General features: G+C 61.6%; 2 protein-coding genes across 7 annotated transcripts; both read left to right on the top strand.

Moving 5' to 3' along the window:
- The first annotated feature begins 1,513 nt into the window (after nt 1–1,513).
- Nucleotides 1,514–7,514, top strand: NRBP2 (nuclear receptor binding protein 2). The gene is given in 23 exon segments (XM_032610339.1): nt 1,514–1,963; nt 2,437–2,559; nt 2,634–2,735; nt 2,833–2,922; nt 3,072–3,112; nt 3,207–3,301; nt 3,451–3,474; nt 3,547–3,630; nt 3,701–3,756; nt 3,853–3,948; nt 5,018–5,035; nt 5,038–5,152; nt 5,270–5,375; nt 5,491–5,541; nt 5,625–5,704; nt 5,707–5,759; nt 6,705–6,731; nt 6,734–6,760; nt 6,861–6,875; nt 6,877–6,919; nt 7,056–7,075; nt 7,077–7,130; nt 7,221–7,514. Coding segments are annotated over 23 exon segments (1,497 nt in total). The 5' UTR covers nt 1,514–1,840; the 3' UTR covers nt 7,275–7,514.
- A 4,999-nt stretch (nt 7,515–12,513) lies between these two features.
- Nucleotides 12,514–24,994, top strand: PUF60 (poly(U) binding splicing factor 60). Of its 6 annotated transcripts, none has more exons than XM_032610249.1 (12): nt 12,514–12,744; nt 17,182–17,271; nt 19,523–19,618; nt 19,732–19,821; nt 20,698–20,748; nt 22,811–22,972; nt 23,045–23,137; nt 23,284–23,497; nt 23,576–23,766; nt 23,896–24,031; nt 24,227–24,462; nt 24,557–24,981. In XM_032610249.1, exons 1-12 carry the CDS (start codon nt 12,721–12,723, stop codon nt 24,854–24,856), a joined length of 1,683 nt encoding a protein of 560 aa, XP_032466140.1. In that variant the 5' UTR covers nt 12,514–12,720; the 3' UTR covers nt 24,857–24,981. The 6 variants fall into 6 exon arrangements, with proteins under 6 accessions (XP_032466140.1, XP_032466144.1, XP_032466142.1 ...); XM_032610250.1 differs by having other exon boundaries at nt 12,589–12,744; nt 17,185–17,271; XM_032610253.1 differs by lacking the exon at nt 17,182–17,271 and having other exon boundaries at nt 24,557–24,994.
- The last annotated feature ends 237 nt before the right edge of the window (nt 24,995–25,231 follow it).

Genomic DNA, 25,231 nt, shown 5'->3' with positions numbered 1-25,231 from the left:
GGCAGGGGCTGATTCTGTCCCCTGGTGCAGCTCTCCCAGTTGGTATGACCCCCTTGGTTTGCGTCACCAGCTTTGTTCTGGAGGTATGGCCTTTACAACAACGTACAAAGAATTGTTAGTATGTCAGCAAAGCTTTTTTCTTTGAGTTCAGTTTTTTGAAGGTTCATCCACAGAACTCTATCCTTATTGTAGATGTGAAGTTAATCACGGGAGAGAAGCATTGACAACCTACGGTGGCATACAGTCATATCCAGAACGGTCTCTGCAGTTCAGGTGTCAGACTCGGATGAGCCTGGAACTTCAGACGCTCATTGCACGGTGTCTGGTTGGGGCAGGTGACAGAGGACCAAGTCTTGCTGGTCCCTCCTTTGCGACACAGCGCGTTCTGAGCAGTGTGAGTGATGGTTTCACAGGATCACCTGAGGGGGGTGGAGTGGGGAGCGCGGGGGCTATGCCGGTCCACCAGGATGGCGGCGGTGGAGTTATGTCTACGCAGAAGGTTGGGAGGAAGAGAGGTGTGCAGGGGACTCTGAGAGACCAACAGGCTGAAGGCCTTTGAGCCCGGGGTGGGGGTGGGGGGAAGTCAGGGTTGTGGTGTACGTTTGGGAGAAGGCACACGCGTGTCCACTACTTTTCTCTCCAGAAAGACATAGTGAGGGAGGGGGAGGACTCAGCAGGTGTGAGCGGGAGACTATTGAAAGGTAGTGGGGGTTTGGGATAAAGGGGGTTTTAGACAAGAATTCTAAAGCACATCCCCTGTTGGCATGGCCTCTGGGGTCAGGGCTCCCTTCTGATGGCTCCACTGTTCCAGAAAAGCCATCAGCAGAAAGCGGAGAGAGGGCCATCTGGGACTGTGGGAAGGTGGGTGTGGACATGAAAGGGAAACACCGAATTGCAGGCCAGTGGGAGGTCTGTGGTCACTAATTAAAGTCCACCTGCTTGCGTAGTTTTGTCTCCTTCGGGGACCCTCCCACGTGTTCCTTAGGGGATGGGGGACGTGCCGGGAGAGCTGGCCTCCCCGTCGCGCATTCCTGCCCTTCCCCCAGACCCTCGCGGTGATCCCCGGGCTGAGCGGGCTGCGCCCGGCCCGCTCCACGCTGGGTTCACCCCAAGGTGGGCGCCCGGGGACTGGGCCGGGTTTCAGGATGTGTGTGGCAGGCGTGTGATGGGGAACCGGTGCAGGAAGTACCAGCGGCTCCCAGAGCTGGGCAGGGCCGGTCGGCGCAGGCCTCCGCGCGCCCGGGGAGGCCCCGACGGACCCGGCTCCGGGCCGCCACGGAAACCCCTGCGCCCGGGCCGCTCGCCTCAAGCTGGTGCCGGGGCAGCCGAACGCAGCGAGTCCCGGGAGGAGCCTGTTTGGGACCAGGCAGCTCCTCCGGGAGGGGGCCTCCGGAGGGGCGGGGCCCTAGACGGGGCGGGGCCCTAGACGGGGCGGGCGGGGCCTCTGACGGGGCGGGGTCCGCGAGGCAGGGCCTTCGTGGATGTGGGCGGGGATAGTGGGCGGGGCCTTGGCCGGGGTGGGTCCCCACGCGCTGGGCCCCTGGGCGGGGGACAGGTGGGGTCTCCGCTGGGCGCCGCAAAGGCTCTGCCTTCTACGGGGAATCTCCGCTCGGGCTCCGGCCAGGGGAGGCGGCTCCGGTGGGGCAGGCGGGCTCCACCCCCGGGCCGGCCGCGCGCCCGCGCCTCCCAGTTCCCGGAGCCCGAGTAGGGACTCGAGGTGGTGGCGGCGGCGGCTCCGCTCCCAGCTGGGAGTCTGGGCGCGGGGCCAGGACGGGAGGGGAGCGGCGACGGCGCTGGGCGGCGGATAGCGCGGAGGGCGGCGGCCTGGACCCGCCGAGCCATGGCGGCCCCGGAGCCGGTGCCGAGGCGGGGCCGGGAGCGGGAGCGGGAGGACGAGAGTGAGGACGAGAGCGACATCCTGGAAGAGAGCCCGTGCGGCCGCTGGCAGAAGCGGCGGGAGCAGGTGGGCACGGCAGGGAGGGGCGGGTCGCCGCCCACCTCCGGCGGAGGGGCCCTTGAGACCACGCGGGGCCGTGCGGACTCTCGGGAAGCCAGAGGCCCGAAACCTCTCCGAAGCGTCGCCCAGGCGGCCCCCTTCTTGACGGGCCCTTGCACTCCTTTAGCCTGGCGCCCACGCCCTGGTGAGGAACCCCCGATTCCCTAAGTCTCCTCCCGAGACCACCTCCCCATGCCTCTGGGACCAGCTGTTAGTCCTCTGGGGACCAGCCTCAAAAACACCCGGAACATGCCCCAGATCCCCTCAGCCCAGCCCCAGGATACCAAGCTTCTGCTCCTGGGTGCCCAGCTTCCCCCCAGAGCAGGCCAGCGCCTGCCTCACATACTCGGGCTGCTGGAAGGGAGGTGAGCGGAGACCTAGCCCGCACCCTTTTCCTCCCCCACGCACCAGCTCACTCGTGCCCCCCCCCCCCCCACCAGGTGAACCAGGGGAACATGCCCGGCGTCCAGAGCACCTTCCTGGCCATGGACACGGAGGAGGGGGTGGAGGTGGTGTGGAATGAGCTGCACTTCGCTGACAGGAAGGCCTTTTCGGCCCACGAGGTAAGGCCTGCTGCCCCCACCCCCAACGCCCAGCCCACCCCACCCCCAGCCTGGTGACCGCCCCCCCTTCCCAGGAGAAGATCCAGCTCATGTTTGAGCAGCTGGCGCTGGTGGACCACCCCAACATTGTCAAGCTGCACAAGTACTGGCTGGACGCCTCGGAGGCCCGAGCACGGGTGAGCCCTGGGCACACCACGCGGAGGGGGGCACCAGTGGGTGGGGCGGCTGCGGGCACCCACCGTTGGTGGAGCCCGTGAGCCTGCCGCCTCGCAGGTCATCTTCATCACAGAGTACGTGTCATCGGGCAGCCTCAAGCAGTTCCTCAAAAAGACCAAGAAGAACCACAAGGCCATGAACGCCAGGGTACAGGGAGCGGGCTGGGTCAGCGTCAGGGCCAGGGTGGGGTCGGGGGTGCGCTGGGCGGCCCTGGGCACAGGAGCGGGGTTGGGCCGGGGCACCTCAGGCCCAGCTGCCTTTCCTGCGCTCACCCCACGGAGTCCGTCCGCCGCCAGGCCTGGAAGCGCTGGTGCACGCAGATCCTGTCGGCGCTCAGGTGAGGGCCTGGGCTTGCCCGAGCACCTGCCCCTGGCGCCCCCGCCTCCCTGGCACCCCTGACCCAGCTCCCCCTGCTCTCCCCTCCTCCCCAGCTTTCTGCACGCCTGCAGTCCCCCCATCATCCACGGGAACCTGACCAGCGACACCGTCTTCATACAGCACAACGGCCTCATCAAGATCGGCTCTGGTGCTGGCGGAGCGGGGCTGGGCGGGGGCAGGGGGCGGGGCTGGGCGGGGGCGGGGGGCGGGGCTGGGCGACCTGTCTGGAACGGGGCGGACGATGCCCACTGCCCCGTCACGTTGACGCCTGCTTTCTCCCCGCGGTGACCGGCGCAGTGTGGCACCGGATCTTCTCCAATGGTGCGTGGGGACCCTGGGGGGACGGAGCGTGGGGGAGAGGTCCGGTCTGCTCATCCCGCGCGCCCTCCACAGCGCTCCCAGACGATCTTCGAAGCCCCATCCGTGTTGAGCGGGAGGAGCCTCGGAACCTGCACTTCTTCCCGCCGGAGTATGGAGGTGAGTCTGGGGGGTCCCCCCTCACCCCCGGCATCCGCCTTACCTGCCCTGATCTGCTCTCCCCTTTCAGAAGTTGCCGATGGCACTGCCGTGGACATCTTCTCTTTTGGGATGTGTGCGCTGGAGGTACTAACCCCGTGGTCTCTGGGCCCCTCCCAGCTAACTCTCCCCATCCCACCTGTGCTGTCCCTTCCCCATGCCTGACCTTGCCCTGCCCCCCAGATGGCTGTGCTGGAGATCCAGGCCAACGGGGACACCCGGGTCACAGAGGAGGCCATCGCTCGCGCCAGGCATTCTCTGAGTGACCCCAACATGCGGGTAAGCAGCTGGCCCTGCCCCTACCGGCTGGCTCTCAGTGTTCCAAGGAGGGCCGGTGCGGTGCTTCGGGCAGGCCTGGAGGTGCAGCAGGTCTGGGCCAGGCCCGCTGCGCGAGCCTCCACCCTCCCCCCACCACCCCCCGCAAGGAGGGCCTTACTGGGCGTGCGTGTTGAGTTGCAGACGTGAAGGCTCTGAGGGCACACTCTAAGCACAGAGAGGCCAGAGAGATACTTCCCGTGTGGGCACAATTTTTATGCCCATTTTATAGATAAAGGAACAGGTTCAGAGAGGCTTTAGAGCGAGTGGTGGAGCCGGTGTTTGCATCCAGGTCTGCCTGGTTCCACATCCCCGCCTGTAAGCCTTAGGGAGACCAGTTAGAAAGGACGTGGTCTAGCCTGTGTTGGGGGCAAGGTGGGTGGGGAGCCGGCAAAGGGATTGCGGACGGACAGAAGCTGCAGCCACAGCCTCTCTGGCCAGAGTTCTGGCGACTGTCTGGCTTCACCGCGTGACCTCTGGGGGTGGGGGAGGGAAGTGACGGGGCCTGGACAGGACTGACGAGGAGGGTGGAGCCAGGACGGACCCGAGAGCCAGTGGAGGGCACGGATGTGGGGCAGGGCAGGGACACTTCAAGGTCATCTCCGGAATCGGGCCTGACCTGAGGCAACCGGAAGAGGGGCAGGCTGAGTAGGTAGGCGGGCTCAGGCTAGGCTGCACTGGCCTCGAGGGCTGCGCTCATCTTTCAGCACTCTGCCCAGCCCCAGGGACCGCGAGGCGGGGGCTGGGTCCTCCCTGAGCAGCGCAGCTTCACCTGTGAATTGGGGATGACAGTGCCACACCTGCCACGATTTTTGTGAGGGGTGCTGGAAGTAGAGCACGGGCAGTTCTGGGCCCGGGGGCAGACTCGACTGTCCGTCGAAGAATCAGGTCCTGCCTGGCTGCTAACGGGATTCCTCTACTCTGTGCACGTTACTCCATGAAGGCTCCCACAGGGGTTGGGAGGCTTCCTCCTCACACAGTGGGGCAGAGTGGGAGGGGCTCCACCGACTGCAGCCCCCTCTCCACACCCCAGGAGTTCATCCTCTCCTGCCCTGGCCCGGGGACCCTGCCCGCCGGCCCTCCGCTCACAGCCTCCTCTTCCACCGTGTGCTGTTTGAGGTGCACTCGCTGAAGCTCCTGGCCGCTCACTGCTTCATCCAGCACCAGTGTGAGGGGCAGGCCAGCCTGGGGGGTGGGCCAGGGCCTGGGGTCGGGATGCAGAAGGAGGCCCCGCAGGACCTCGTGCTTCAGGGCCCACTGCCCTGTGTGCTCCCACCGCCCGCAGACCTCATGCCTGAGAACGTGGTGGAGGAAAAGACCAAGGCGACGGACCCGCACACGGTCCTGGCAGAGATCCCCCGGCCGCCCCCCCGGCCCCCGTTGCGGTGGCGGTGAGCAGCCTGCAGTCCAGAGGCCTCCCCTCTCCTCCCAGCCACGCCCTCCCAGCCCTGCCCCCCCACCCCTCCCCGCAGGACCGCCACCCTCATGTTCTCACACCCATACCAGGTACTCAGAGGTCTCCTGCTTGGAGCTTGACAAGTTCCTGGAGGATGTCAGGTGAGGGCTGGAGTGAGGCTGGGGAGTGGGCAACTGTCAGGCCCTGAGCCCTCGGCTGCCACCACCCCGCACTGTGTCCCTAGAAATGGGATCTACCCACTGATGAACTTCGCTGCTGCTCTGGCCCCTGGGGCGCCCCGTGTGCTGGCCCCACCCCCCGAGGAAGCCCAAAGGCCAAGACCCCGACGCCAGAACCTTTGACTCAGAGACCAGAAAGGGTGAGACTCCAGCTCCACAGGCCTGCCCACCGCCCAGACGGGTGCCCGTATCAGGGTTTCAAGTCCCCCAAGCCTGGCTCTCCTCCAGGCTGCCAGGAGAGATAGGTTCTGGCTGACCTCTTTGTGGGGCTTGGGGGGCAGTCGTACAGCTGGGATACACCTCCCTTTCCCAGAGGCTCCAGGGGAAGACCCCTGCAGGCCCCTGTCCCATACACGCTGCTCTCGGATCCCACTTCCTTGGCTTGCTGATTCGCTGACATCTGTGACCTGGTGTTTCTGCCAAGGCCCCAGGCCCTGTGTTTCCCCCGTCCCCTCCTCCTGCTAGGCTCCCCGCTGGCCAGGGGCCTCCCCGGCCACCCTCTCCCTTTCCTTGTCCACACCCACTGGGCTCCAGAGCCTCTGGCTTTGGCCTTGGGTGTGTCTCCATGGTTACCTCCCTGATCTGGGCCCCCTCTGTTCCCCACTGGGATGCTGCACCAGCCCCCAGCCTGGCCGCCTTCCCCCGGCTTTCCAGCCAGAATTCGTGTCCTAATAGCCACAGCTTTGGGGTCCTCAGCGCACGCCCCCGCCCCCGCCCCTGGCCCGGCACCCTGAGGCTTGGTTGTTGCTGGCATCCTGTGCTTCTGCTGTCATATCCCTGCGCACCTCGCTCCTCCCCCACCCCTTCCCAGCTCGCTCTTTCTCCAGGTGTTCTCCTCACCTGTGAAAACTCCTATTCATCCTTCGGTACCCAGCTTCAATATCTACTCTGGAAGTTTCCCTCAACTCGTCAGGCTCCTAGCAGTGAGATGTGCTTCCCAGGCTCCCCTCGGAGACCGTCCTCATTTCGGTCTTTACGACCCCTTGGTGTCCTGGGGCCCCTTTGACACAGCAATCTGCTCTTGCTGCCCAGTTTGCCGAGTTCCAAGCCTTCGTGGCTGACCTTGGCCTCCCCCCTTCCCCCAGGTGATCCAGATGCAGTGTAACCTGGAGGAGAAGCGAGGAACCAGGCGCGCTGGCATGTGAGGGGGGGGGCGCCACCCACAGAGGCGCGGCGGAGCGCGGGAGGGGCGGGGCCGACTCCCGAGCCCAGAGCCCACCTTGCCCTCCCGCCTTCCCCAGCTCACTCTGCTCCTGGGTGCTGGAGGACAGGCTGCACCGGCAGCCTCACCTACGACCCTGCTCCCAAGTAGGCCGCCGGGCGGGACACTGGGCGGCGGCGGCGGTGGCGGGGTGGGGGGGTGGGGTTGGGGGGGGGCGGAGCACGGCGGGCGGCGCTGCGGCCTCACGGCCCGGTTCCTCACGCCCCTGCCGCAGCCGACAGTGCCCAGGACCTGGGCCGCCGAGCTGGTGCACTATGGCTTCGTCCACGAGTGTGAGGTGCGCAGCCGGGTACGGCCAGCCTGGGAGGGCCGCAGGGTGGGCCGCGCCCCACCAACCCCCATGCCTCCCTCCTGCCCTGCAGGACTGATCGGACCGAAGCTGGCCGCCTTCCTGGACAGCACCTTCCTCAAGTACCGCGGAGCTCAGCCGTGACCTTGATCCCACCTCAGCGCTCCAGCTCCCCAGCCCCCCGGAACCAGACCTGGTGGCTCCCGTGGGGAAGCTCGGCATTGGCCCCCGGCGTCTGGGTGGGGGACCAGGGGCCCCCTCTGCCTGTGTGCCTGCTAGTGAGGAACCTCCCCCCTTCCACAGCTCCCAGCAACCCTGCAGTGGGGCTGAGGGTGGTGGGGCAGGCCCGTCAGGGGGTGAGGGAGCCAGGGCTGTGGGGCTGGGGGGCTGGTTAGGCCCCGCATGTCCTTAGGATCAGGATCCCCCCCATCGGCCAGCTTCCACAACTCAGCATCCCTCCCGTACCCTTCATTTCCACCCCCGAACGCCATCTGGTCATGAGAGGCTGCCCTGCAGGGAAACGCGGCACAGTGCTGGGGGGCTGAGGGGTGGGGGTCAGCCCTGGACAGATGTGTGCCCAGGGAAGCGCTCCATTCCAAGTTGCTACCGCAGAGCCACACGAGGAACCGGAATCGCCGCCTTAAACCCATGGTAAACCACCTGCAGGTGTCAGGCGTGGTGCTGGGCACTGGGCAGGGCCACGGCCCTGCAGCTCCATGTGGCTCTCACACCCCACCCCCCGGCCAGTGCAGACCCTCCAAAGGGCTATTTTCTGTCCTTGTTCCCTGGCCTCGAGTGGTCAGGGTCAGGCACCCTCCCTGCTCCTCCCGAGCTCACCACTCCTCCTGCTACCTCTCTACCTCCGCCTGTGGCAGGCAGCTGCCTTCCTGGGTCCTAAGGCTACCAGCCCCAGCTCCCTGTCTCCCCCACCCCTACCCCCCATAAACCCTAGCCTCCATTCACTTGGACCACCTCCCTTTCATTTTCAAATGTAGTTGATCACTCTTAAAGATTTTAAAGTGCATGTATAAACTGAGCACATTCAGGTTTCTAAGACATTTCAATGTCAAACAAGAAAAGCTCACCGCCGTGTTAGTTCTCTGTTGCTGCTGTCAGGGTTTACCACGAACTCAGTGGCTTAAAACCAGCACACTTAGATAGTTCTGTAGCTCAGAAGTCTGGCACAGATCCCACCAGACTAAAACCAAGGTGTTAGGAAGACTGCGTGTCTTTTCTGGAGGTTCTAGGGCAGAACCCATTTCCTGCTCCTTCAGGTTGCTGGCCTGCAGGTGCCAGGTGCGGCGCTGGGCACAGGGCAGGGATTCATTTCCTCGCAGTGATGGGGCCGAGGTCCCCCTTCCTTGCCTGCTGTAAACTGAAGGCCCACTCTTAGCTTCTAGAGGCAAGCCACCTCCATTGGCTCACGGCCCCGTCCTCTGTCTTCAAAGTCGGCAACATTGGATGGAGTCTGTCTCATGAAACTGTGTGTCTGGTTTTCTGCACCAGGAAGGTTTCGTGTGGCTAGGTTGAGTCCACCCGGATAATCCAGGATGATCTCCTCATCTCAAGGTCCTTAATCTTAATCACATGTGCAAAATACCTTTCACCAAGTAAGTAATATTCACAGGTTCTGGGGGTTGGGACACGGACATCTCTGCAAGGGGCAGGGGGCGGGTGTCATTATCCCACCTACCACATCACCCTAGACAAAACCCTAAACCAAAACACCTTACCAAGATGTATCAAATGAAATAAATGCACCAATACGGTGAATCTCAAGTTATCTTAAACATTCTAATACTCTTTACAAAATTATTCAAGTTCTCACACCTTTCAATTTAAAATTACAATCTAAAATAACTTACGCATCTAGTTGGAAACGCTGATGCTGTCTGATTCTGCGTCATCTTAAAACAGTTTGAGTGTCCAATGCATAACAGATTGTACCAGTGACTAAACCGAACCTCAAAAGGATCAATACTATCATTGCTTCATTCAATGCCTATGTTGATGTTTTCATTTTAACTTTTATCTTTTCGAAGTTATATACACATTATTTTAAAAGTGGAATTTTCTTAGGCCAATAATAAATACTGTCTCTAACCCTGACCCTTTCCAAATTCAACTCTCCTAGCTGTTTCTTCAGGCATTTAAAATGCGTGTTTCACAAAAATCGCACACATGCTTTTACTGTGTTTTTATTGGTTTTTAACATCCCATGTCACCTGCCGGTGTCCCTCTGGGGGGAAGGGGGTCACTGGCCTCAACCCCCTGACCCAGCGTCATCCCAGTGTGATGGGTAGTATTACCGCTTCATTCCCACAGGTCTCAGCACAGAACAAGGTGTCCTAGGATTATATTTGCTTTCTTGCACAACTTTTGTTTCCCCTGGAGTTAATCATTGCTTTTTGGGGGGCTTAGTTTTCTACACGTCTCATTAATTCCTCCCTAGATTCTCCCGCAGAAGTGCGAACCTACTCTCAGTCTTCAGATTTGTGGCATAGCTGGCTGCTGCGGCATCTTTTCCTGGAGCCCCCAGCCTGGCCCACTCTCTGCCCCTGTTCTTGGGTTTGTGACCCAGCTGTCAGCATGGGCTGCGCCTTCACCAGCACCTCCCTCCTCTTGTCTCTGGAACCATGCTTGCTTCTTCATTCACCCTCTGTTTGAGGAGGAACGTCCTGAGCGAGGATGCGTGCAGGGTCACGGAGTCGTTCCTGTTTGCCCTCACTACTCTCTCATCTGCTTGTTCGTGCAGCTAGGGACAGTGTTGGGCGGGTGGAAGATTACTTCTTGCCAGGACTGTCATTTTCTTCCAGTCCCAAGAACTCCCATGCCTGTCTGAGTTCTGACCCTTTGTGATTTCTTCTCTCTCTCTCTCTGGTTCTTCTCTTTACCCAAGTACTTTGGAAATTCTCAACGTGTCCTGATGTAGACCTGCTCTTTCCTTTATTTTCATTTTTAATTGAAGTATAGTTGAATTTACAATGTTGTGTTAATTCCTGCTGTACAGCGATTTCCATTACGGTTTATCATAGTATATTGAATATAGTTCTCTGTGCTATACAGTAGGGCCTTGTTGTTTTGTTTTTTAAATATTTAATTCATTCATTTATTTGGTTGCACCAGGTGTTAGCTGCAGCTCGAGGGCTCCTTACTTGTGGCATGCGAACTCTTAGTTGCAGCATGCATGCGGGCTCTAGCTCCCTGACCAGGGATCGAACCTGGGCCCCCTGCATTGGGAGCGCAGAGCCTTACCCACTGTGCCACCAGGGAAGTCCTGGACCTTGTTGTTTATGACCTCTTTCATCTATTGTCCAGAGATCCCAACCCTTCAGTTCTAGGAAGTTTTCTTTGCTTTGTGGTGATTTCTCCCTCTCCTTTTCTGGAATGCTTACTTAGATGTTGGACTTGTTTTTTTGACAGGTGCAATACGTGCTGGTTAAGGGCATAGGCTCTGGAGCCATTCTGCTGCTTCCTGCTGTGTGACAGTGGTCTGTGACTCCACTTTCTCACCAGTAAAGATGGGGATAATAATGGTCCACACTTCACGGGGTGGTTGTGAGATCGCACAAGTTAACTGTGAAAAGTAACGAGAACAGTGCCCAGCACACAAGCACTCTGAAAGCAGCAATGCCAGATTTTCACAGGGGAAGCTGCCACCAGGGGGTGGTGCTTTTGCCCCCCACAATGGAGGTGGCAAGTCCCAGCCCATCCACCCCTTTACCCACGCCCGCTGTCATGGAGGCCTCTAAGGCGCCCGGCCAGCTCTAGCACTGGGGAGCGCTGACAAGGGTGACAATGACTCCATTGTCTGCTTTCCAGCTATATGGTTTTGTTGTTGTCATACGTTCTGGAAAATTACAGCTTTATCTTTCAACCTTTCTGTTTAACTGTTCGTTTTCCTCTCATGCTTTCCATTTATAAGTGCTCTTTCTCGTTTGCTGAATGTTCTTTCTTTATAGCCTCTTGTTCATGTTTCGGATGCAACAGCCTCTCTAATATCTCTGAGGATACGGTTTTAGCTTTCCTTTTTTCCTCCTTCTTCTGGCTCGCTTTATTGGCTGTGTTCCTTCTGAGTCCCTTTTCCTTTTGCTTTTTTGTTTTTTCCTCTCCCTCAGACTGTCTGGTGATCCTGGGTTGCCCAGTTGCATTTAGTCTTAGTGGCTGGGGCTTATTGCCTGGTGAGCTTTGAGATCAAGGATCGAGCCAGGCCATTCTCCTGACCACCTCCCAACTGCCAGGCTTTTCTTCCGTGTTGGGAGCTACTGCAGAGATGAGCTCTTCTCTCTGAGGATTGTGGGTGCCACATGCTTGGGGCCGGACTCGGAGCCAGGGGTGGAGGTGGCAGAAAGGCGGGAATATCACGTATTCCCCCACTTTCAGAACAGGACCCTGCCCCCGAAGGCCAACCCAAACCGAGAGCGCCTCTGCTGGAGCTCACCTCCCAGCCACTGCCGGTAGGGGCTGAGCCCTGGAGTCTCTTCCTTTTCACAGTCGCACTTGCGTGAACGATCTCCTGGACCCCGACCTCCAAGATGCGAAAGCAGCTGCCGCTGTCCACCTTTCTTCAGCTCCACAACATTCCACCCCTTTGTCTTCATGGGTTGCTTCCTTTATAAAAATCCTTTTCCTATCATTTTAGAGGGAAGGGAGATGAGGCAAATATTGTTGGGTTTAACCAGGGGTGTCTGTATTTCATGTCAAACTCTCCCAGGATGGAGAAGAGACCTGCCTAGTTGGGGAAGACACACCTTGCTGCCTCAGGCAGGCTGAAGTTGCTAAGCTGGCAACTTCAGGGCCTGAACCTCACTGAGTGAGGGTCTTGGGACTGGGTGGGCATGCAGCAAACGTCCAGGGCACTTCAACACCAGGGATGGACACCTGGAGCCTTTAAAAAACAGTTCAGAACTAAGGGGACTCTGAGCGCATACCCTTCCCACGGAATTGGTTCAGAAGCCTGTCTCTTGGGTTGCAGTTCTACCGACTGTATGTCAGTGACTCTACGACGCCATCAGTGCGAAAGATGCACTGTTTTATGGATCAGTAGGAAAGAGAAAATGCGGCCATTAGGTGACAGCACACCATGCATTGGTAGGCGCATTCGTAGATGTTATGATGCAAAGATGCATCTCGAAATCTGAGTCCGAAATACAGCGATTCTTTGTCACTGCTTTCAACCGCAGCCCTGGAGAGGATCGGGCCGTCTGTGACCTGCCTCGGGTTTCCTGCAAAGCAGGCAGAAAACCGAGCAGAGGCCGGAGGGCGGCACGGGACGAAGCGAGGGGTGGGACTGGGACGCACGGAGGCCGGCGGAGGGCGGGGCTGGCGGCGAGCGGAGGCCGGGCGGCAGCGCGCGCGCGCCCCCGACACCCCCCGGCCCCGCCCCTTCTACCCGCCCCTCCCGGAGCGTTAACTGTTTCTCTCCTCACCGGAAGCGCGCTCCTTTTTCCTTCCACGTCGCCGGGGGAAAAGGCCTTAATCGCGAGAGTTCCGTCCTCTTGAGAGTTTCTCCGCCGGCACCCAGATCGCGCGAGACCGCGGAAGGAGCCGAAGCGTGCGGCGCGCGCGCGGCGGCCGCGACGGGCGCAAGATGGCGACGGCGACCATAGCTCTAGTAAGTGAGCACCCCGTGACCGCGGGCCGCCGCTCAGATGGCGGGAGCGGGTTGTCGGCCCGGCCAGGGCGCCGAGGGTCCCCCGGGGATGTGGCGATCGCTCCGGGGCCCCGCGCGAGCTCCCGCGTCCTTTGGTCGCGCGAGGCGGGGGCGGGGCGGGCGCGAGGCGGGGGCCGGCCTGCGGCCGCAGCTTCCGGCCCGCAGATTGCAGCTTCCGGGGGCCGGCGCGGGAGGGCCTGGCGCGGTGGGGACCCGGGGCGCAGTTGGGGGCCGTGCCGCGCCCCGAGCCGGGTCCCTTCGCGGTGAGGCCGGTCGGGCCCCGGCGGCGGTCGTCCCCTTGTGTTGACGGGGTGCGCCTGTGTCCCCGACTTGAAGGCGGGGCTCCTGGGAACCGTGGCGTTTCTCCTCCCGCTAGTGTGAAAGGGGCCATTGGGCGTGCGGGGGCCTGTAGGAAGCGGTCGGGCCTGGTGAGGAGGGAGGCCTTGGCTTCTTGCGTACACAGCTGTGAATTTGCTCATCGCTGATGCTCAGCGGGGAAGAGGTTTCCAGCCAACAGGGATTCCGTCCTGCTAGCCCCACTCAGGAAGGGAAGACGTGGTCTCTCATTGCATGTTTCCTGAGCGATCACATTGTCCCAAGCGCTGTGCGAGGACTTGGGGGAACAGTGGGGAGCCAGAGGCAGTCTTGCCCTTTTCCGGGGTCTGGTGGGCACTGGAGACCAGTTCCCACCCGGGGTGCGTGAAGTGCTAGGGGGGTGCGGGCACCTAGAGGAAGGAACCCCTCCTTAGTTCTAAGACCCCTCCTTCACTAAGACCCTGCTTAGTGGTCTCGTCCTTCAGCCACATGGAGCAGTTAGCATAGATGGACAACCCCTCCTCACACAGCACTTCCGTGGTGAAGTCTCCTTTCACTCTTCTTCCTCCCAGGCTTGTGCGACTGACTCCCCTCTGGAACCCTTCACACGGTACATCCCTTTCTTTACCTGCCACTCTCCCCCGACCTGTACTCAGACTGATGTGGTGAGATCTAAGAAGGCAGCTTTTGCAGGTAGATGGAGGCTGGACTGATAGGGGAGATATCTCAGGGTCAGGGGGTGTACTTAGACTGCCTTGGCCATGCTCTCAGCTGGGGGCTGATGCCCAGAGAGGGGGCCGAACCTGTTGCACTGGGGAAGAAACTGACCCCCAGTGAGAGAGAGGCCCCAGGCTATGAGGGGGGCCCAGTGTGTGACCGTCAGGCCTAGCTAACTTCACTGTCCTCTTTCTGCCATGAGCCGCTTCCTGTTGAAGCCACAAGAGCAACTACCTTTGTGAGAGGGACGTTAGAAAAGAGGTGAAGGTGGAGGCTTGGAGGCCACCAAAACTCCTGGGAAGGTGTAGGAGCAGGAGAGGCCAGTGAGAGTCACGTCCCCAAGCGTCCACAGACCTGCGTCAACACCATGCCTCAGCCTTGCTCGGGGGACTCAGCTCTGCTGTGGCACAGGGCCAGACACAGGTGGTGTCATAGTAGAGGTGGATAGGGGCACTGAGTCTAAACCCTGTAAGCTGGTGTTTTCAATAAGGGTCTTCACTGACCGTCTGACTCCTTTCAAGAGGTTAATACGTGTATGCTAATAGGTGTATGTAAACTGTAGAGGCCCGGGCTTACCTCATCAGCTTGTGGGAGTGAAGTCCAGCTTGTGGTCCTACACATTCCTTTTCCTGCCTTTTGAATGGATAGGTTTCTAGAAGGGTTACCTGTTTCCCTGCAGTCCTTTTGGGGCATATCGAGAGCTTGGTCTCTGTCTTCCGGTCCGTGCACGCTGAACAGTGCTGGTTTGCTGTCCTAAGCTGTGGCTTCAGCTCTTGTGGGAGGTGGAGTGGAATGGCACGTGATCTCTTGAGGAAGGACCCAGGAAGATATAGAAGCGCCTCTTCTGACTTGGGTGTGCCTTCCACCTGGTGGCTGCAGAAAACGGGCCATAGCCCCTTCCTCTGACACTTGGACTCACTCCCACTTGGGACCATCATCCTTGGGTTCCATCTGGCAGGAGCACTGGGACCCTCCCCCCTCCCCAGGGGCACAGTTGCTTTTTTGCTCTTTCTGTGGGTCCCAGCCTGCATGTCAGTTCCCAGAGAGGCCTTCCCTGGGTGCTGGGGCCCAGCGTGCCCCGTAGTCCCGCTCTTCCCACCCTGTGCTTGATGTTCTTCTTAGCACTTGTTAACTACAGAAATGATCTCACGTAGGTGCTGGTTGCCAAGCCTCTTGTCTTGTTTCGCTGCATCTGCAGTGCCCTGCACAGAGCCTGGCCGTGCAGTGGACAGCGTGGCACCGTGTCAGGGGACTGAACGGAAGGAAGGCAGTGTCCTGCAGTGGCCCTGCTGTGGTCACTTGACTCTGGATGCTGTGATAATACTAATAATCCTTGAAACCTGTGGGTTGCTTGCCACGTGCAGATGGATTGCCTTAAGTACTTTGTGTGGAGCCACTCACTGAATCTTCCTGCCAGCCCCAGGAGACAGGCCTGAGGAGCCTGAAGCCTGGAGATGTTAAGTAATTACGTAACTTTCCTTTTCTTCTAGTGGAAATAATCCTTTTGCCCTGGGCTGTTGATTATTGACAGTGCTGGGGTTTGGGGCCCAGAATCATGGGGCAGCACTGCACCCCACCCCACCACACACACACGTGCCAGAGGGGATTCGCACCCCTCAAGGCACTGCTGCCTGGTGGGGGGCGGGGTGGGGGGCTTTGTGACCGCGGGGCATGCTTCATTCATTGCCAGAGGATGACAGCAGAGGGCTAGCTGTAATGATAAATGACAGTTTCCTTTAAGCTCTCTTAGCATCTGCTTAGAACAGAACCCTAGGCTCAGTGGGACTGGAAACTTTGTTTCTGCCATGAATGGGGTAGGATGTCCTTCCTAGAGTTCTTGGTGAACTGAATTTTCCTGGGAAGTCTCTTCTGAGCTGTGTTCTGATCTCAGCACTGTCCTGGTTCCTTTGTTGGCTATTACAGTAATTTGGGGGAGTGGTTTATAAGTGTGCCCTCAAGTTGACTCTGTTCACAGGGGTCTAAAGGTTGGGTTGTATCCCCAGACCTGAAGTGATCTCTTGCTGTGGGTCTTAAGAGGCAGCCTCTGCTCTGGGTGTGTTCTGGGGGCTGCCAGGGAACTTGGGGCAAAGCCAGACTAACCCTGTCCCCAGATGCCATGTACCCACTGGGTGGGACCTGTGTCAGCAGGTCCCCCCTTTTCTTTGTCTCTCTCTGGGGCACAGTTTCTAAGCAGCAGTGGTGTCGAGTTCAGAGGGATTCCAGGGAGGCAGCAGGGCCGGGTCGGCCACAGCTTCTGTGCCCGCTGGCCACGTCTCTAGTGCAGTCAGGTTTGTGCTGCTGTCTCTCCTTTGAGGCTGGAACTCCTGAGACATGCTCTGGCCAGGTCGGCCCAGCCTTCGGCTTTGTTTGTGCACGGACCCTTGAGGGTGGGCATGGCTGTCGCCTGTGTTCGAGATACCTGTGGGTCTCGTCTTGATCTGGGAGCGGGTTCCTGCTGTGTGGCATCTGAGAAGGTGGGGAAGTCTCAGGGCCCCTCCACTAAGACCCTCTCCCCTGTGACGTTGCCCACCTCCTGCCCTTGGCCTGCCACCCTTCTAAGCCGGGTCGGGAGCTTCTCCTTCCATTGGGCTGTCTCTGCATGGCAGTGCTTCTCGGCCCCTCTAGGCGTGGCCAAGCTCTCATCTGCCCCGAGTTAGACAGCCCTGGACAGTTTGCTGGGGGAGGGAGGCTTATACATGCAGACCCCCTGCCCGGCCCTGCCACTCAGAGGGCAGCCCTCCTCTGAGCTGTCTTCGGGAGGGGCCTGGGACCTGCCCCAGGGGCTTTTTGGCCAGAGACTGTTGAAGGCATTGGGGCTGCCGCTGAGCCGTGGGCTGGCCCAGGCATGTGGACAGGGTGCTGAAGAGGTGCCTCTGTCTGCCTCAGGAGGGAGACGGCCATCTGCGCTCCTTGTCATCTTGTCCTGCCCGGCCTGGCCCAGCCTACCAGTAGGAAAGGAAGTGATCTTTAGGACCTCAGCTGTGTGGCCAGAGGGCAGCTCTCGACCCACTTCTGCCTTTTGTTGGCCTGGGGCAGGAGCATAGCTCAGCTCTCTACCCTGTCTCTTTCTGGGGACTCGTTGCCAGCTCGGGGCTGCCACAGATTTGCTCTGGTTTCTGCCAGGCCAGCCCCTTGTGCTGGGCTCTGGGCAGCTGCAGGTGTGCTGGAGGAGTGGGCAGGGTGAGGTGCAGTGAGGCAGTGTCAGGAGTGTTCAGGGGCCATGTCACAGCTGGCTCCTTCCTGGGCCCCTGCCGGCCTCCCTTCCTGGTCCGTGCGGAGCTCAGCTCTTGACCAGGAAAGACGAGAGAGGGCCTGGGTGGCTGGGTCTTGTGGACGTCCGTCACATCATCTCCTTCCTGCCTGCAGCAGGTCAATGGCCAGCAAGGAGGGGGGTCCGAGCCGGCGGCGGCGGCGGCGGCGGCGGTGGCAGCGGGAGACAAATGGAAACCTTCACAGGTACTGACCTTAAGCATCCTCGCCCTCAGGCCCGCCTGCCCGCCCGCCCGCCCGCCCGCCCGCCCGCCCGCCTGCCTTCCGTCCCTGGGCCCAGAGAGACCTGGTAGGGGGTGGGGCGGGAGGAGCCCAGGGACTCTTCTCTGTCCTGCCCTCTCGCTCGCCACCCAGCCTCCAGCCTGGCTGTAGCCTCCTCCTCCCTGCCTCTACTTGGCGTCCTCCCTGCTTCTGTGGTGGGTTGAAGCCTCATGTGTCTTCAGACACCAGGCAGATGGTGGCTGTGGTCAGGTGGGGTGTGAACCTCAGCCGGTGGCAGCCCTTCACCGTCGTCGGTGTCATACAGAAGGGCAAACGTGTTGTTACCGAACGTGCAGGGTATTGTTGAGAGCCAGAGATACAGTTTCACTTCAGATCTCTGACTTAAGTAAAACGTGAAAGCAGAACCACGTGTAAGTCAAAGTCCAAGTCTGGCGGCCTCGGGGCAGGGCTTCAGGGTAGGGCTTCAGGGTAGGCGTGGGAGATCTTGGCCAGTTCTGGTTGCGGAGCCGGTGGGAGTGTGGGAGGGGGAGCCGGGTAAGAAGGTTCTTCACGCTTCTCCACGGCAGCGCCTGCGTCCAGAGGGTTGGGGGGCTGTTCGGCTGGGCCCCCAGCACGCTGTGGGGAGGGCCATGGCACGCAGCCTGGACCCTAGGAAGTTACGGGGGCTGAAGCTGGTGGGCCCCTCTAGCCAGCCCTCCCCGACCCTGGCTGGCTGTCTAGACAGCCATTGGTTGGTAGAAGGGCTTTTTGTTTATCAAGACAAAGAGGCGATTGAAAAGTTTCTAAGGGGCTGAAAGGGGGTAGCATTGGTTACCATGGTGACAGCCTGCTCTGGAGTCATAGCCCCAGGCTCTCAGGCCTCTCTCCCACTAAGGAGAACTGGGCTTGGAGCCAGCGGGAAGGACAGCCTCGCAGGGGCCAGACTGGGTCGCCAGGGGAGGGGCTTCCAGGGCTTCCTGCCCTTTGACCCTGTGCTGGAAACCCCACACTCCAGCTGGTCAGGATGGTGGTTCTTGGCGGTTGGGTCATCCAGTCCCTTCCTGCCCCCTTTGTACCTCTGTCCTTGCTCGTCACTCCTGTGCTGGCGACCTGCCTCTCTTCTCTGCTGTCCCTCCCGAGGCTTCATGCTGGGTGCTGCAGATACCCCCTCTGGAGCGCTTGCTGGCCACCCAGTAACTGGTGGATAGGCAGGTGTGTTCTAACTCCCGACACACGTGCTCTTCTGGGTCTGGTGGCCGTGCTTCTCTTCCAGCTTACACAACTGTTTTCTTCCCCCTGCAAACCGCTTAGAAATGAGTTTTGATAGAGAGCATGTAAACAATCCTAGTAGCATCCACTGTGGTCTGCAGCAGGCTGGGACACCACCACCGCCACCGCCACCAAAGCGTCTCCTCCTCCCTATGCTCGCCTAGGGTGCTGGTGGGTGTCCGCTTCTGTCCCCCTGTGGCTGGCCTGCTTCTGGTCTCTCTTGCCAGGGTGCCTATGCACAGCCCAGGGAGGAGTTTGGTGGAGGTGGGTTGGAGCCCTCCTCGGGGCTGCCGTGGCCTCTGGGAGAACAACTCCAGGCTCTCTGGGCGGTGTGCGCAGTGTGCAGGGATGGGTTACCGCCTGGAGCTGTGCTGGGAGGGAGCCCTTGCCCATACTTGCTCTTTGAGTGGCCCCTGGATCTCGTCCCGAGCAGGGAAGCCGAGTCTGTGGCCGTGGCTGGGGCCATGAGGAAGTGTGGGTGCCAGGCGGTCCGGGAGTGAGGAGTCCCAGGACCTCCAGAGAGCCCTGGCCCCCTCCCCTTGTCTTTGGGGACAGCTGAGGCTGGCTGTCTTGTGCAGCATGGGACGGGGGTTCTGGGGTCAGGCTTGCCACGAGGGCTGGGCCCCTCTCACTACTTGCTACCTGTCTTGGTGACTCCTGCAAGCCTGGGTCCTGCAGCTGCTCTGGGTTGGCCGAGGGCCCCCAAGGTGTCTGTCTGCCTCGGTGTGTGTCCTCCCGGTGGGTCCTGGAGGAGACCGGCCTGGGACAGGCATAGGGGTGTGAGGTGGGCAGACCCACGTCCAGGCTAGGCGGGAGACAGTCTGTGTGAGGACGTGTCTGCCCCTGGGAGCGGGCTGAGCTGCAGGCCACGTGCGGTTGTCGGGGAAGAAGGTGGGGTGGGCTCCTGGGGCCGTGTGAGGGAGGTCTTGAACTTGTCCTTAATGCCTTTCCTGCTCCCCATCACCAGGGGACAGACTCCATCAAGATGGAGAACGGGCAGAGCACAGCCGCAAAGCTGGGACTGCCTCCCCTGACGCCTGAGCAGCAGGAGGCCCTCCAGAAGGTGAGAGCGTGTGTCCTGCCCGGGCGCTGCGGCAGCGGGAAGCCGCTGGCGGGGGAAGGCCCATCGCCCCGCAGGCCAGGCCCCCCAGTGCTCCTCAACACCTTCTCTCGCAGGCCAAGAAGTACGCCATGGAGCAGAGCATCAAGAGCGTGCTGGTGAAGCAGACCATCGCGCACCAGCAGCAGCAGCTCACCAACCTGCAGGTGAGCCCTCCCCGCCCTCCCCCCGCCCCCGCGCCTCCGCCTTCTCTTCCTCCTCTCGTGCCTGCGGCTGTCCCCGCAAGGTGTCGTGCTGCTCGGCTTCTCAAGGACTCCTTGGGACGCCCGGGTTCCTCCCTGGGGCACGAGTGGCCCAGCCTGACCCACGGCCCCCCCCCCCAACCCTCCTCTGCGCCCCGCCGCCCCTCCCGAATCGGCTCCTCTTCTTGGACTTCAGACTGTGGCCCTGAGCCCGTGTGCCCCCAGGCGGCGTGGCTGGTGTCGCAGCCCCTAGGAATGTTCCTCCCCACCCCCATGGCCTCGGATAAGAGCAGTCGGGCCCCCCTGCAGGGAGTTCGGTCCTCGGCTTGGGGCCCAGGACTGAGAGGACAGGCTGGGGACGCCTCCACGGGGCCCTGCTCTAGGCCTGTGGCCAAAGGCTGCCTCGGCTCTGGGGAAGAGGACAGGGTGAGGCTGACAGGTGCCTGGGCCTCGAGCCCCCTCCCACCGCCCCCTGCCCCCCTCCCCCTCAGATGTTCACGCTGCCCGGAGATGCCCTGGCTCTTCACTGTGCTCCATCAGTTCCTCCCCTCCCCCCCTCCCCCCCCCTCCCTCCGCCTCCTCCCCCTCCTCCTTCTCCTCCTTCTCCTCCTTCCCCCTTCCTTCTGCCCCGCCAGCCAGGCTGCGGGGCGGGGCACCTGGGGCTCTGAGGCCCCCCTGGGCAGGTGCCGGCAGCTGGCCACTTGGCCGGCAGTGTGGGAAGGCAGGCGGGCCTCCTGGCAGGGCGGGGACTCCGGGCCTTGCCGCTGTCTGCGTGAGGTGTGACGAGAGCGGAGACTGCTCGGCTCCAACAGACTGAACTCTGTCTTTACTGTCTTTCAGATGGCAGCAGTGACAATGGGCTTTGGAGATCCTCTCTCACCTTTGCAATCGGTCAATAGACATGCTCACTTCTTCCGGGGCTCATGTCCTTAGTCAGGGCTAGAGGGGGGCAGTGCGGCCCGCGTGCTGGGGACCTTGCTCCCCGTAGCCGGCCCTGCCCGCCAGCTCGGGACAAGCGCAACAGAGCGCCAGGCGTGGCGGGGCCAGTGGTGTGGGGGGCACCCACCCCGGGACCGCCCCTGGGGAGGCCTACATCTGCTCTGAGGGCCCGCCTTAAAACTAACCGGCCAGGTAACTGCGGAGGGCAGCCGGCCAGGAGGGTAGCTGCCCACGCCAGGCCCGCCTGCACCCATGCCACCTGCACACACGGGGTGCACCGCCGGGCCTCCAGCTCCGCCGGTCTCCAGGCTGCTCGGGCTCCTGGCTTGGGGTCAGGCCCCCGAGGAGAGAAGGGTCTTAACTCATGGCCCCATCAAACCCTGGAGGGAGGACGGATGGATGGGGTGGGGGGCTGGGGGGACCCAAGCAAATGAGAGAGGGAAGCACGAGGACTGGGCCTCGGGCCTGGCTGTCAGCAAGGGGCGGAGGCCACGCGGCCAGGGGACAGGCAGAGGCGGCGGCCAGAGGGGCCAGGGGACAGGCAGAGGCGGCGGCCACAGCCCTGCCTGCTATCAGCAGGAGTCTGGGAAGGAGAAGCCCCTCCATCCCCCAGAGGCAGGCTGAGGAGGAGGCCAGGCCCCTCTGGGGAGTCCGAGGGGGAAACGTGGCCTTCTCTGGGGGTCATCCCTGGGCGTGCCGCTCTCGCAGGGGAGACGCAGTCCTGACCTCGAGGACCAGACAGTCCCTGTGTCCTCTTTAGGAAGCGTCTGTCTGTGGGGACAGGTCAGGGAGAGGGCTTTTGGCACACCTGCTGTTGGGGAGCCCACACTGAAGAGGAGACGAGCTCCTATCTTGGAAAACTTTGACCTGAGGGGCAGCTGGTTTTATGTCTGGGGCGCCTGGTGCGAGAGGGGACATAATTCTACTTTTGGGGGGGCGGTCCTTGGTCTCAGCAGGGAGCCTGAGGCCTGTTCGTTGAGTGTAGTTTGAGGAGGGGAGTCCCATTTGTGGGGGGTAATTCTAGTCTGGGGGAGATGTGAACCTTATTTGTAGGCCCCTTTTTGAGGGACGGGGGGCCCGGCCTGTTCTAGGCCAGTTGATGTATCTAAAAGAAGCTGGCCTCTGGTTATGGGGAACCTCGTGAGGGTGTGGGGCTCCCCTGTTGAGGGCCTAGAGCCAGGGCCCCGTCTCCTTTGCCTGCCCTGGGCCTGTGGTCTCCTCCCTGGGCCCAGCTCCTCCCAGTGGCCCATGGCGTGTGGCTCTAGGACCCTCCCTGCCAGGCATGTCATGTGTGAGGTGGCAGGGTGGGAACTGTCTCCTTGAGGGAATGGGGAGGTCCCTCGGCACAGCTGCCATGCTCGCCCCAGCGTGGAGGCGGTGTGTCTGCCCATGCAGAGCCCAGGGGCTTCTTTTGGCGGCTCTGCCACCTCTTGATGTTCCCGGGGAGTAGCAGCCCTTTTTTGTGAGGGTTCAGGCTCTGGGGCCCTGCGCGAGCGGTTGCTGTTCGTCTTCTCTCCGGGGAGCCCCTGTCTGGGCTCCTCCCCTCCTCCCCGGGGTCTCTTCTGGGCGGTAGCTGCCCTGTCTTCTGTCCCCTCTCTCGCCTCCACACCAGTGGGTCCCTGCAGCCTGGCGGCTCCCCCTTCCCTCTCTGTTGGAGTGCATGGCCAGGACCCTGGGAGGACCTCTCAGCCCACCTGGGTGCCCGGCCCCAAACTGGAGGGCTTGCGGCCCTGCCTTGCGACCACCTGTCAGCTTCGCTGTCAGTCTGCCCGGGACCTGGGTGGGCCAGGGTGCGTTCGTCTCCTGCCTCCAGGCCTGCCTTTCCTTCCTGGGGGTGGGGTCCTGCCGACCCCCACCACCCTGACTGCAGGGGCTGAGCCTGTACCACGCTGCCGTGTGGGGAGCCCTCCCCAAGCGGAGCTGGGTGGGTGGGCCAGGAGGGGAATGGGCTGCCCAGCCTCCCACCACCCCCTCACAAGCCAGTGGCTCTCTCTCCCCTTGTGTCCTGCTCCAGATGGCAGCTCAGCGACAGCGGGCACTAGCCATCATGTGCCGGGTCTACGTGGGCTCCATCTACTACGAGCTGGGGGAGGACACCATTCGCCAGGCCTTTGCCCCCTTCGGGCCCATCAAGAGCATTGACATGTCCTGGGACTCCGTCACCATGAAGCACAAGGTGAGGTTCCGTCTGCCCTGCCTCGCCCCACCCCCGGGCTCTCCAGGCCTAACAGCGTGTTCCTGCGTCCAGGGCTTTGCATTTGTGGAGTACGAGGTCCCAGAGGCCGCCCAGCTGGCCTTGGAGCAGATGAACTCCGTGATGCTGGGAGGCAGGAATATCAAGGTGAGGCCGGGGGTGGACCTCGGGGTCAGCACGTGGCACGGGTGTGCTGTGTTCAGTCCCCCCGAGATGCAGAGCAGCCCCTCCAGGAGCCTGCGGCGACCCGGCCTAGGCTGACTGGGCACTCTTCATCCCTGCCTCTCCCCCAGGTGGGCAGACCCAGCAACATAGGGCAGGCCCAGCCCATCATAGACCAGCTGGCCGAGGAGGCGCGAGCCTTCAACCGCATCTACGTGGCTTCTGTGCACCAGGACCTCTCGGACGACGACATCAAGAGTGTGTTCGAGGCCTTCGGCAAGATCAAATCCTGCACGCTGGCTCGGGACCCCACGACCGGCAAGCACAAGGGCTATGGCTTCATCGGTGAGCTTGGGGAGGCGGGGTGGCAGTGAAACCCACCCGACACCGTGGCCGGCCCTCACTGCCACCCCTGCTCTGCAGAATATGAGAAGGCCCAGTCGTCCCAGGATGCCGTGTCTTCCATGAACCTTTTTGACCTGGGTGGCCAGTACTTGCGGGTGGGCAAGGCTGTCACACCCCCTATGCCCCTGCTTACACCTGCCACACCTGGAGGCCTCCCGCCTGCTGCTGCTGTGGCCGCAGCTGCAGCCACAGCCAAGATTACGGCTCAGGTAAGGACTGGTGGAATTGTGTGGGTTTGGTGGTGGGCACCAGGCCCCCCTGATCCTGTGCGGACTGGCTCTTTGGTCTTGAGTGGAGGCAGCCAGACCGGGGACTAAGCACAGTGGCCTTGGTTGCAGGAAGCAGTGGCTGGAGCAGCGGTACTGGGTACTCTAGCCACACCTGGACTGGTGTCCCCTGCCCTGACTCTGGCCCAGCCCCTGGGGGCTCTACCCCAGGCTGTCATGGCTGCCCAGGCCCCGGGAGTTATCACAGGTGAGCCTGGGTGGGTCGAGGTTTCCCTCCTTCCCCTGCCCCCTCCTCTGGGCTTGATGCCTTCAGCTGCCCTTAATGAGCTTCCTTAGTCCCCTGTGCCCCGGGCAGTTCAGCCATGCTCAGCGGAGCTGTGCTCCTTCCTGGGAATGGTGGAGGTGGGGGGAGTGACTGCTGGACCTCGTGGGTTTGCTGCAGGTGTGACCCCGGCCCGGCCTCCCATTCCGGTCACCATCCCCTCTGTGGGAGTGGTGAACCCCATCCTGGCCAGCCCTCCGACACTCGGTCTCCTGGAGCCCAAGAAAGAGAAGGAGGAGGAGGAGCTGTTCCCTGAGTCTGAGAGGCCAGAGATGCTGAGCGAGCAGGAGCACATGAGCATCTCTGGCAGCAGCGCCCGCCACATGGTGATGCAGAAGCTCCTCCGCAAGCAGGAGGTGGGCAGCCGGGCCGGTGGGGCGGGGCGGGGCGGGGCGGGGCGGGGTGGTGCAGCCAGCCACAGCTCTCAGCTGTACCCCCCCCCCCCCACAGTCCACAGTGATGGTTCTGCGCAACATGGTGGACCCCAAGGACATCGATGACGACCTGGAGGGGGAGGTGACCGAGGAGTGTGGCAAGTTTGGTGCTGTCAACCGTGTCATCATCTACCAGGAGAAGCAGGGCGAGGAGGAGGATGCAGAGATCATTGTCAAGATTTTTGTGGAGTTTTCCGTAGCCTCTGAGACTCACAAGGCCATCCAGGCCCTCAACGGGCGCTGGTTTGCTGGCCGCAAGGTGGTGGCTGAAGTGTATGACCAGGAGCGTTTTGATAACAGTGACCTCTCCGCGTGACCTTAGACCCCCTCCCTGGACTTGCACTTTCTCCTTGTTCCCTCCGGGTTTTATAGAGATTCGGTGGTATCTTGGGCCCAGCCGCCCAGCCTGTGGATAAAGGTGCAGATGCTGCTGGCCCTGAACGTTCCTGTCTGACAGTGGTCTTGTGCTTATTGGGTCCCGTTGGGGCGCGGGCGGGGCTCAGGGCAAGCACCGGGGCCGTGCGGAGGCACTGGGCCTTGGCGGCCGAGACCTGAGTGCCGGGAGGAGGGCATTCGCCGGGGTCAGCAGGGGCTGCTTGGTTACTTGGTACCCGCATGGGGCCGCGGGGGAACGTGGGGGTGGCTTTCCTGCTCTGTGGGGCTCCACTGTCACCTGCGCAGGCAGTGCTGC

This window comes from Phocoena sinus, chromosome 17, assembly GCF_008692025.1.
Source record: "Phocoena sinus isolate mPhoSin1 chromosome 17, mPhoSin1.pri, whole genome shotgun sequence".
Lineage (NCBI taxonomy): Eukaryota > Metazoa > Chordata > Mammalia > Artiodactyla > Phocoenidae > Phocoena > Phocoena sinus.
The sequence above is the reverse complement of the archived record's forward strand: the minus strand, read 5'-3'. Positions and strand labels throughout refer to the sequence as shown.